A 12,261-nucleotide genomic window follows, 5' to 3' on the forward strand; every position below is an offset into this window, starting at 1 on the left:
TCAACTAGACATCAGAAGAGAAGGAGAGCCCCGCTGGATCAGACCAAAGGTCCATCGAGTCCAGCCCTCTGTTCACACAGTGGTCAACGAAAGACTGGCAAGCAGGACATGGTGTAACAGCACCGTCCCGCCCATGTTCCCCAGCAACTGGTGCCCATAGACTTACTACCTCTGATCCCGGACGGATGGTACTGGGATAGGGGCAAGGATGGGCCGGTTTATGCATCATAGCCACAGAGGCCACTTTATGGCTGCCACCCTGTGGTGAGCGGTTTGTGGGCGGCTGGGGCAGGCCTTCGCAAACTGGAAGGAAAAGCACAGCCCTGTGCCACAAGAGAACGTCTAGGAGAACTGCAAAAGAAACCGGCCCGACGGCAGCATGCACCAGCAGGCCACTACATGGAGGGATCTCAAGTGTATCTACGCCCTCCTCCGCCGCCGTGGCACAACCATAATACAAACAGCAAAACAAATCACAAGAATAACGCCGAGGCTGAAACGAAAGCAGCCGGCTTTCAAATCGGCAGCTGCCCACGTGGAGCCCTTTAAAGCAGGCTTTTGTGCAGCAGCTGCGGATCGATAAACTGGCCCAAATTGCTTTTGTACTTCCTGCCTCTGAGCCGCGGTGTCATTAAAACAGAATCGCAACTTCTAAGCAGGGAGAGGCTGCGTCTAGAGGGAAAGAGCTCGGTTGCTTGGAGGCCTCCCCGCAACCAAAAAGCCTGCTTCTTTTGAGAAATGTGTCAATGGGCACACGAAGAGGGAAAGGGGGACGCCTGTCAGATGGTTGGATTTATAAAAAGCCTATGAGCCAAACAAATGTTAAAAGATGGATTTGGTTCCTGTGCTGTGAACCGCAGATCGCTTTAGAGACAGGAAGCACTTTAAATGTTAAACGGGAGTGAATGCCTTGGTCCTAAACACACAGAGCACAAAATCCAACAGAACGTAGGGGGGCGAAACCCCACTGGGGCGGGAGCATGACGCCATCAAGCCGAGCATTTTCTTTACCTAAATGTGATTGGGAAGACACAGAGCAGGGACGGGTTGGCAGCAGAACTTCTTAATCTGGAAGGGTTCAATTCTTTTCACTAGACTATTAGACTAGCCTAAGACTGAACAGTGTCCCCACGGGGGAGATATTTGGCTCTCAACATTTATCACCGCCTCGTAGTTTTAGCGACAGTAAAATTAGGCACAGTAGGATGAAGTCTCCAAGACCATAAAATGATGGAGGTGAGTCCCAGACTCCTCGAGCGATTCCCGAGAAGTGTTGCTTGACAGCCTGCCGTTCTACTTCTTCAACGTAATAACTGCTACAGAAGCAAGAAGGGGCAAAGACACGGATAGAGGGAGAAGGCCAAGAGGCCTAAAGGGAAGGTTTTAAAAACGAGAGAGACGGAAGGAGTGGGAGGAAAGGAGGAGACGGACAGACGGAAAGTGGAGGCAGGAATGACGGAAGGCACAGGCTACCTGTTTCTGAAGGAGAAGATCGGCCTAGCCAAAAGTGTCACCCGTGCGCAAGCCGTGTCCTTGGCTACTTACGTCATCCTCTGTGTCTCCACCTTGCATTGTTCCTACGATCCGCTTGCTCGGTCTCCCTGGAGAAGAGAGAATTCGTGAGACGATGGCTGTACGTGCACCAATGCCGGAGGACAGATGAGAGGGTTGAAAGGTGGCAGGACAGGGGCCCGGGGTTGCCCCGACTCATCCCCTAGCATCTCTGCTCACAGGTTCTGCATGGCAGCCGTCCCAAAACCTGTTTGGGCAGAGATGACAGGGACTGGAAAGAGAGCAAAACTCTGGTGTTCGATGAAGCAAAGAAATGGTTTTAATAGTTTTCTTTCAAAAATAATCCAACGCTTAAAACAATGGTAAAAATCGTGTATTGGGAGCTCAACAATTCGGACCCAAAGTGGTCCTTCCTCAGGAGCTGTGTGTGACATTACTTCCGTCTATTTGCAAGTGAAAGGCAAGATAAAAGCTCTTAAAGTCTCCTCTGTTGCGCAGTAGTTCGCAATAGAGGAGACTTTTAAGAGCTTTTATCTTGCCTTTCACTTGTAAATACCGTATTTCTTCGATTGTAAGACGCCATCGATTGTAAGATGCACACTAATTTCAGTTACCACCAACAGAAAAAAAACCCTAAGACACACCTGCGATTCTAAGACGCACCCCATTTTTAGAGATGTTTATATGGGGAAAAAAGTGCGTCTTAGAATCGAAGAAATAGGGTAGATGGAAGTAATCTCCACACATAGCTCTTGAGGAAGGACCACTTCGGGTCTGAAATGTCGAGCTCCCAATACATGATTTTTACTATTGTTTTAATTGTTGGATTATTTTTGAAAGAAAACTATTAAAACCATTTCTTTGCTTCATCGAACACCAGAGTTTTGCTCTCTTTCCAGTACCAGTGTTTTGGTGGGTTTTTCCCACTTTCTACTCCAGAGATGAGAGGGCCAAAAGAAGGGTGTGTGAAAAGAACCTGCAAGGCCTCCATCAATGCTTTTGCTTTCCCATCCTGCAAGAAGATGCTGTAAAAGATGCTGTTAGATTTACAGAGATATCAGATTGACTAAAATATACCAGCAAATGTTTATAGGGTTTATAAATGTTTAACATAGCCTTTGAGGCAAAACGAGAGGATGTGAGCGAAAACCTATTAAGGCACTTGAAGTCTTACTTCCGTGTTTTTTCGCGAGCGCATGGGAAGAGCGCCAAAGAGCGTGTCATGTTCCTGGCTCATAAAGGGCACAATCCCCTGCCGTTTTCTCCTGTACAAATCCCAATAAAATTTCCATTAATTTCAATTGGGCCTTCATTGAATGGACAGTTGATTGTGCCCCAAACAGAAGCCTGCCAGCACCTCAGAGTGCAAATTAAAAACAGCAGCCACACACAATCAAAGGAGAGCTACGATCTGTTACCCCTTCAAGATGTTAATGTCAAGAGACGTTTTCACCCTTTCAGTTCCATTTTACCCACACGTACAAACATCCCATGCATCTTAGAACAGCTGTCTTTTCGTTGAGATCCATGCTGTTGCAAAAGCACACAGCTGTAGGGCTCCATCTGAGGGAGCATTTTTTCACTTATCCCTGTCTTTAACTGGAAAACACCGGCTTAAATCAAAGAACACTGGCTTAAGTGGTCTGTCAGTTTTGCTCTTACAACTGTTTTCTGCATTACAGTCAGAGTTCCTTTTGCAAAGAATGGTGGGTTAATATTTCTTGGGCCCAGGTTCCTGATAGAATCATAGAATAGTAGAGTTGGAAGGGGCCTATAAGGCCATCAAGTCCAACCCCCGCTCACTGCAGGAATCCATCCTAAAGCATACCTGACAGATGCCTCTTGAAGGCCTCTAGTGTGGGAGAGCCCACAACCTCCCTAGGTAACTGGATCCATTGTCGTACTGCTCTAACTGTCAGGAAGTTTTTCCTGATGTCCAGACAGAATCTGGCTTCCTGTAACTTGAGCCCATGATTCCGTGTCCTGCATTCTGGGAGGATCGAGAAGAGATCCTGGCCCTCCTCTGGGTGACAACCTTTCAAGTATTTGAAGAGTGCGGTCATGTCTCCCCTCAATCTTCTCTTCTCCAGGCTTAACATGCCCAGTTCTTTCAGTCTCTCTTCATAGGGCTTTGTTTCCAGACCCCTGATCATCCTCGTTGCCCTCCTCTGAACACGCTCCAGCTTGTCTGCGTCCTTCTTTAAGTGTGGTGGCCAGAACTGGACGCAATACTCAAGATGAGGCCTAACCAGGGCCGAATATAGAGGAACCAGTACCTCGTGCGATTTGGAAGCCGTACTTCTATTAATGCAGCCCAAAATAGCATTTGCCTTTCTTGCAGCCATCTCGCACTGTTGGCTCATATTTAGGTTGTGATCTACAACATTTCCAAGATCCTTCTCGTTTGTAGTATTGCTGAGCCAAGTTCTGAGATACATGCAGTTAGCTGCCCAATTAGTCCTGTGCATTAACATCTCAGGCTTCACATATTGTTTAGGCTTGGTAGAGACTCGTGAAAGCATTACCACCTTGCAACATCGGGGGAGAAAAGGTGGGAGAGAAGCTCTTGCCATTGGTTCAGGTGGAGTCTTCGTGGGGACCAAAGAATTTTTATTTATTTTTAAATGAGCTGAGGTACCTTCCTGGGCCCTGCTGACTTTAACGGCCAAGTCAGAGGTGATGGGGCAATTGTGTGTGTTTAAACATGGAACTTCACTGGTTGCAAAGGGGGGGGGCGGGTTCAATTAAAAACAAAACAAAAGGCTGCATGTGTAAGGAATGCAGAGCACTTCCCCCACGCCACGTCTTACTTGCTCGTAGTTTGGCATCCCAGGCGCTTTTCTCTTCAGCTAATATTCCAGCACTGGAACTAAGCCTGGCAGGGGAAGGGCTGCAGGAAGGTGAGCCATGGTCTCCTCATTATGATTTTTAAATGAGACCCGCCCCCCCCCCCCATCTACATGACTGGGGCACTACTGCGTTTAAACACCTGCACAACTGCACAAAACATCTCCAGACGTTTTGGACTTCAACTCCCAGAAGCCCCTGCCAGCATAGCCAATTGTCAGGAACGCTGGGAGCTGAATTCCAAACCGTCTGGAGATCTACCTTTTGCCGACCCCGAAATCGTAGCATTGGTTGGGGCACGGGTTAATTGAAGGACCGCCTGCCCCAGGCCTTGGCACTGAAAGGCCTGCATTTTATTAGAAAGCGATTTTGTAATTTTTAAAAAAGAAAATCTATGTAAGCTGCTTTGCGAGAGCAAATATCAATCGATCAAGTAGATTATGGCTAAAAAGAACAAGGGGAGAAAACGGATTTCAGATTCCTAGAATCTAATATAAGTTTTGCACACCAGCCCTTCACAGAACTGAACAAATATTTCATATCCACAGCGCTGCTGTTGAGCTTCTAGGCACCTGTTGATTTTCCGCACAGGGCAAAGCACTTGGGCACTGTGGTCTCTTACATCTGTAATTGTCCACTCGCCTGGGGAAAACGGCAATGCACAATGGACCTCCTGCATCTGGCAGGCCTTGGAGGCTGGAAAGGAGAGTAACAGAGCTGTGGACAACGCTGCAGCAGTGAAGGTGGCAAAGGGTGGGTGGGGGGGAGGAAGATGGGGCAACAGTGTAGGCAAATGAAACAGGAATGGGAAACTGTTTTGCCTAAGTGAAAATGATATATTAGATTCCTGAAACTATGAAAACAAGGAATGGAGGGGGGAGCTTTAGGGCAGAGTGGGAAAGCTGACTAGCTATGGGGCAGCCATGAGGGCAGTGTCTGCAGCCACTGCCGGAGACGATTTTAGGAACCTGGGATGGGAGAGCCAATTTGGCATTTCAAGCCCAGCTTTTGCTACGTTAACATGGCATTGCCCTTTGCAAGAAGAGACCCCTGTATTCTGCAGAGCACTTTCTACACCATGGGGGGGGGAACTTTCCCCCTTCAGTCCAGCTGCGCGGCCGGCAGAGACGAGCTCCGTGCTTTGGCCTCGAGTAGAAACAAGACCAGGAAACAAACAAAGAACGTACAATCTGGTCCTCCACGTCCGCTCCGGCTTGTACCAAAGTTCAGAGATCTGATCGTGAATTTCGAACGTGCTCTGCCTTCCTCCCCCCCGGGGGGGCGCGAAGAAAAGGCAGCTGTGCAATCCATCCTGAACGTGGGGTCGGCGAGAGATGGAGAGGGTCCAATAAAGCAGCACGCAAGCTGCCAGCGACTTGCTTGGCTCTATCGGGTCCCCAGAGGGTTTGTCTACCCTGCTGCTCCAAAAACTATGAAGTTTTTGAACGATGTGTTCAATAATCACAGCTCCTGGGGAATAAGGACCAGGTGCCTTTCTCCTTTAGGGAGAGCTCAGCGGTGCCTTCAAAAAAAGGGGGTGGGGGAATGGAAGAAGGGCCTTAGGACAGGAGTGCACAAAGTTGTTGGACCAGAGGGGGGTTGGGGCCGTAATGCTCTCTCACACACACTCCTCTCTTCTCCTCCCTGCCCACTGAGATCTAGGGATCACTGGGATGATGGTGGAGGCACAAATCTCTCCCATTCCCCAGCAAGCAGCACCATGATTGCGTTTCTCCGCCGATATGAGCCGCGAGAAAACAGTGATCTCAGAAACCAGGGAATGGATTTCCCCCCCCCCCCCCCGCAGCTGGGTGATGGGGAAAAGTGGGTGGAATCCTGCCGGCTTTGGGGGCTGCACAGGGAATAGTCGACGGCCGCAGGTTGTGCACCCTGCCTTAGGGCCCGTCGAAGTCGCTCCAAATTCCGATGGTGCCGTTTCGGCACCGCAGGACCCTGCCTGTCCAGAAAGGTTATGGTCACCTGCCAGACCGCCAGGCGGACAGAGACGGATGCAGGACCGGTGTGGGGTGTGAAGCCCACGCTGGCAGGCTTTCATCATGAACGGAAGGCTATGCTGGGAGAAAGAGATGCTGGTCTTTTCCAGGACGTTTCTTTGTTTTATTTATTACATTTTTATAACGCCCAATAGCCGAAGCTCTCTGGGCGGTTCACATACTCCTGGGTTAACGGACAACCCCCCAGCCCTCAGCATGGGACATTTCCATCAGGATGTGCCCTTCTGGCAAAGTCTGTTGTACGAAATAGCCATAGATTCTTAAAGCACAAAGCTCAGCACAGGGTTTCTAAAGGCCAAGCTGGAGTAGACGCGTGTTTGAACCAAGATCTCCTGTAAAAAGGGATTATTGGGGGTTCCTGATGTTAAAAGTTTAAGGGTCTGCGGGTGAGAAACACAGAACTTTCTGCCTCCTCCAGCCCCTCTCTCCAAGTAACTTTCAGCCAGGGCTATAATATTGGAAGTGTTGCAGTTTGGCCCTGTGATATGGAGTCTAAAGTGGAGACTGAGTGCATTTCAGCATTCTGTGCATATGCCAAACCTCTGAGTTCCCCAGCATCCTGAAAATCTCCACTTCCATTTTTGAAAACAAGACACGTTTCTAGTTCTCATGGTCATGAAGATAGACGTTTAAAGCTCTGGGGCAACACCTTGTGAAAGGAAACTGGCAGCGCTCATGCGCAACCCCCCATTCATTGCCACATGCCGTGCGCATGAGAACTGCTGTGCCCAACACCTGGGAAGAACTAGCAAGTGCAGGTACCTTGCATCAGCATCTCCATGGCCGTGTGCTGCTTCATCAACTGCCCGTCTTCCATTTCACTGTCAGATCCCTCGTCCTCGCGGATCTCGATGTCGGAGTCATTGTTATTATCTAAATAAAAACAGGAGCGCCCACCAGAGTTAGCGGCCGCCATTGAGACATGCCCAGGGTGTCAGCTCTGCGTCTGAATTGAAGGAATGGCGGTGGAGTGGCAGGCAGGGGGGCAAAGCTCAGTGGGAGAATACGTGCTCTGCACGCACACGGTCTCAGACTTCTCCAGGTAAAAGGATCTCAGGTAAGGGGCCGGAGAGTCTGGGGGAGCTGTTTCCCCAACCGCAGGTTCTCCCAATGTGTCAGAGTGCAGCTTCCATCTCTCCCAGTCGGCCCCCAGACTGGGGAAGGCTGGGGGAGACAGTATTACTCTGTTGTCTGGAGCTGCCCCTTTCCAGCATGTAACTCCTCTGCTGAGGGAACTGCACTGGCTGCCTATTCGCTATCGGGCCAGGTTTAAGGTTCTTGTACTTGTGGACAAAGCCCAAAACAACTTGGGACCAGGATACCTGAGAGAGCGCCTTCTCCCTTACCAACCTGCCCGGTCACTGAGGTCATCCGAGGGCCTGCTCCTGGTGGTTCCACCTAGATCCATCCTCCGATTGGAATCCACCAGGGGAAGAGCCTTCAGCGTGGTGGCCCCCCTCCTGTGGAACTCCCTGCCTCTGGAGGTCAGGCAGGCGCCAACCTTGTACTCCTTTCGGCGCCTCCTGAAAGCATCTTTATTCCAAGAAGCCTTTCTTTAACGTGCAGCCTTGGATTACTGTTTTTGCTTCTTTTTAAATTTTGTTTTAACTGTTTTATTCTGTTTTTATTTTCATTTTATCTTGTACTCTGAAATTTTTCAATGGGGAGCGGTATATAAATATTCTAAATAATAATAATAATAATAATTATAGGGCTGCAGCACTTCAGGCCCAATCCGGCTTCCGGGGTTTCCCCCAGCCACCGATCATGTGGCGGCTTCCTGGCTTTTGTGCAGTCCCCCCCTCTCCACCGCCCCATTTCTAAAAGGCTGAAAAGCCTCTTCCTACCTGCAGTAAGAGCTTTACGCTAAAAGATGCTGGTATTTCCCCCCCCCCCCCCGCACTTTTGCCTTTAGCCCTGCCCACCACTGGAATGCCACCCCGAGAGCCTGTCTGAAACGGAATCTGGCCCTCAGGCTCTTCGTTGCAACCTCTCACGCGCAAGTTAAGGCATTTAGATCCCAGTGACCCCAGTGGCATTTAAGAAGGCTTAACGGTGCGCTGGACCGCAGCTCAAGCTTACAGCAGGCTCACTGACCCAATGCACACGGCACTGAGAATCCGCACCTGCGTATGGAGGAACGGGAGAGGCTGGTCCAGTAGCGCAGTCCCCCTTCCGGATCCTCTACTCGCAGACATCGAATTTTACACAGCATGAAGGTCAAAGGAGAGGCCGTGTGATAGCACAAATCACATTTTCCGTGGGGCCTCTATAGCCACGATCACTGGAGAATCAGCTTATCAGAACTCCTCTAGCACAGATTGTTCCTTCTTATCTTGCCAGACAGTTATTTACCAACCAGAGATGAGTTGGGTGGTGATAAACATTACACACATTTGCTATCAAGCTGACCTATGTAAACCCACCCACAGACGTCCCTTCACCCCTGTTCCTAACAATTGCAGCTCCGTTCAGCCTAGCAAGAAAGCCATTACAAGATGTCAGGAACAGCTCCCAAACTGTCTTCTGCTTTATCTCCCGCAGATAAAGGATGCTGCTGATTGTCATGCCCTTCTCAAAACCATAGTGTGAATCACCGGCCTATCGAAACAGACAAAGATATCTAGAAGTTTACATGGGCTGAATGGCTGCAAATCAGGAGGCTTTAAAAGCTGTGTTGTGGAAGATACAAATGCAGGATTTCGGGAACGCTACACATTTTGTTTGCAGCTGCTACGTGCCTTCCTCCTCATTACAAACATCCGTCTCAGAAACGTCTTTTGGGGGGGGGTCTGTGATGAGTTCTAAAGGACAGCCACCACCGAGAATCAGGGAACCTGTTCACTTAGGAAAAAAAGATCAACATAACCCTCGTTCAGGATAATTTCTAGATAATTAAAGACTGCCTCCCCAAGCACAATTACCAAATTGACATGCCTTAGGGACAGAAATGGGCTGTCGATTGAATATAAAATCCATCTCTCCCCCCGCCTTCTATATACACTCCAAACTTCTATTGGTTTTATACCAGTTCAACCGTTCTGGCTTCCCCCAAAGAAACGTGAGGATTGTAAGTTCGTCCTTTTGCATTTCAATTCCCTTCGACCACATGGTTTACATTCCTCCCTCCCCAACGTGTGTCTATAAAGCTTCTAATTTGGGGTTCACATGTCATCCATTCGATGAAGTGGAAAGTGTTCATGAAAGCTTATACCAGAATAAACCCGTTGGTCTTTAAGGTGCCACATGGGGCTCTTGGTTGCTTTCACTGCAACAGACTAACATGGCTGCCCTCTTTCTTTCTTTATTTAAAACATTTGGAAAAAGACAACGTCAACCAAGTTTTCAACCTGAGCAGGTTTAAAAAGATACAACTAATACAGAGAAAGTAGTGGGGACAATGTGGGTTTTTGACAGTGCAAATCCATCCTTTAGTCAGCCTTTGCTCCTGCAGACCTGAGCCAAAGATTGCTGAGAACATCTGAGAATCTGCGATTGTCCTCTAATCCCTTCCTTGGGCAGAGATAAAACCAAAGGCTTTGGGGTCTGACGCGTGCATCAGCTTTGCTGGGCTCCTCTACTGAATTTAACCACAGGGCATCTTTCAAAGTTGTTTTCAAACTGCTTTTCATTAGATGTGTGCAGGGGTCTTTTGGCCAACCCCTGCGGCTGCTGTCTCATGAATTTCCCTGCCTTTCGAGGAACAGGAGTCGGTCTGTTATGATAACTAGTCCTTGGGAAGCACGAGAGGGGAAGACTCTGGGCTAAATGGACCCTTGGTCTGATCCAACCAGACTCTTCTTCTGCTCCTAAGGCAGGAAAAATACTGAAGAGCCAGAGGTGTTTCCATTACATGCTGAAGAGGCAAGCTGCTTTCAGCATAAATGTTAAGTCAAACTGAAAGCAGCTGCAATATTCTACAGGACAGCTGCAAGGTAAGAAAATGCGCCGATCCACAAAGACCAGAACACGCGTTGTCAGCGGAACCAACTTAAAAGCCATTGCCCTACAACTTTAAGCCTGCTGCCAAAGCCAAGAGAAAACCGATTAACAAGCTGGAATTACCGGATGTCATTCCTCTGCCAACCTGAGCTACAAGTGGAAATTCCCTTTAGCTCATCCACAAGAGAAAACCTCCTGGGTTGTTTTTGCCTCCATAGATGTTAAATGCATGAGCAGCAATATTAAAATCACCAGGGTGATTCACCCAAGGGGTCTCTGCTGACGTCTTCGTTAGGAATGAGTCAAAACTGAAACATCAATATTTTGGGCAGAGGCCCAGGCAAAAATTATTCCTTCCAATCTGGCACTAACGCTTTATTTTTCCCCCCAGTCAAACGTTAATGCTAGAACAACGTAAGTTTGAACACTTAGTTCTGCCCTGTGTGGGCAAGTCTTACTAATTATAATCCTCTTGATATTGCAAGGAGGGAGATACTATCTCCCACAAACCAGGAGGTGCAAGAGAGAATTAGCAATGGCGAGGCTCTCTGTTACTCATTTGCCTTTTAATTCAGGCTAGTGCATTTCATTCAGGCTTGCAAATTGCTCCTGACCACCAACCTGGACAGCTTTCCAAAGGCGTTAAGACAAATTTGCGGAGGATGAGGCTATCAATAGCTATTGGTCATGGTGGCTATCTCTCTATAGTACCTCCAGTATCAGAGGCAGTATGCTGGGGAACACAAGGGGGAGGGTGCTGTTGCACTCATATCCTACTAGGGGGCTTCCCATAGGTAGGGTGACCCTATGAAAAGGAGGACCGGGCTCCTGTCTCTGTAACAGTTGTATTGAAAAGGGAATTTCAGCAGGGGTCATTTGTATATATGGAGAGCCTGGGGAAATTCTTCCCTCTTCATCACAACAGTTAAAGCTGCAGGAGCCCTGCCCTCTTTTGAATCTGGTCACTCTAGTATAGCTCCTGCAGCTTTAACTGTTGTGAGGAAGAGGGAATTTCACCAGGTTCTCCATATCTACAAATGACACCTGCTGAAATTCCCTTTTCTATGCAACTGTTAAAGATACAGGAGCCCTGTCCTCCTTTCCATAGGGTCACCCTACCCATAGGCATCTCGTTGGACACTATGGGAACAAAATGTTGGACTAATAGGCCCTTTGGTCTGAACCAGCCTGGCTCTTCTAAAATTCTTATAAGAAGAAACAAGTAATCTTTTGCTTCGTTCTCAGCCTCCACTATTAAAGTGGCGCCCCAAACATTAATCAACCAACGCTTTAGATGAGCAATCAATTAAAACTTTACAATCTTAATTAACACCAGACATTTCCCTCTACATGCCAGGTTATTGGGGGGGGAGGGTGGCTAACGACATCAGAGCCCAGTTTTGCAACAAGACATATTCAGGCCGGATTGCATAACATACATGGATATTCTAAATGCTGCAGGAAAAGGTCAACATCAAGATGTTAACAATCAGAGCCAATTTAGACATTCCGCAGGATTAGCTGGCAAATGTTTACTTGGGCTGCACCTTCAGCCTAGAGCGTGGGTGTGGGTGGGAGGACATGTCTGAATGATCTTCTGAAGAGGGGTGGACAGGGGTCACCAACGCACACAGGAAAATAGCGTATTGTGAAGAAAGCTGGCCTGAATTCCTCTCCATGACTCAATGGCTTTCTATGTGCATGGAGGACTTCTCCCCCCTCCCCGCACTGGGAAACATTCATAAAGTTGGGATCCCACTTGCTGCTTGAAGCGATACGTTCTGCAGAAAGCTGAAACACTTTAGCTCTGCTGTATGCGCAAAGTGGCATTTTGTGAATCTGCCACGTAGAACATGGAAGGAGTGGGACAAGACTATGTCCCTGGATTAGGCACTGGAGGATGTGTGTGTGTGTGTGTGTGTGTGTGTGTGTGTGTGTGTGTGTG

At 48.4% G+C, this 12,261-nt stretch overlaps 1 protein-coding gene across 2 annotated transcripts in view; it reads right to left on the minus strand.

Annotated features, from left to right (window-relative positions):
* CLUAP1 (clusterin associated protein 1) overlaps positions 1-12,261 on the minus strand; it is a 72,768-nt gene that overhangs the window by 3,105 nt on the left and 57,402 nt on the right. For both annotated transcript variants that reach the window (XM_063142971.1, XM_063142970.1), the window contains exons 10-11: positions 7,137-7,247; positions 1,546-1,601 (exon numbers count right to left, since the gene is read on the minus strand). In XM_063142971.1, the coding sequence (XP_062999041.1) occupies positions 1,546-1,601; positions 7,137-7,247 (167 nt within the window). The remainder of the gene's footprint in view (positions 1-1,545; positions 1,602-7,136; positions 7,248-12,261) is intronic.

Source organism: Elgaria multicarinata, chromosome 17 (genome assembly GCF_023053635.1).
Source record: "Elgaria multicarinata webbii isolate HBS135686 ecotype San Diego chromosome 17, rElgMul1.1.pri, whole genome shotgun sequence".
In the NCBI taxonomy this organism is placed as follows: domain Eukaryota; kingdom Metazoa; phylum Chordata; class Lepidosauria; order Squamata; family Anguidae; genus Elgaria; species Elgaria multicarinata.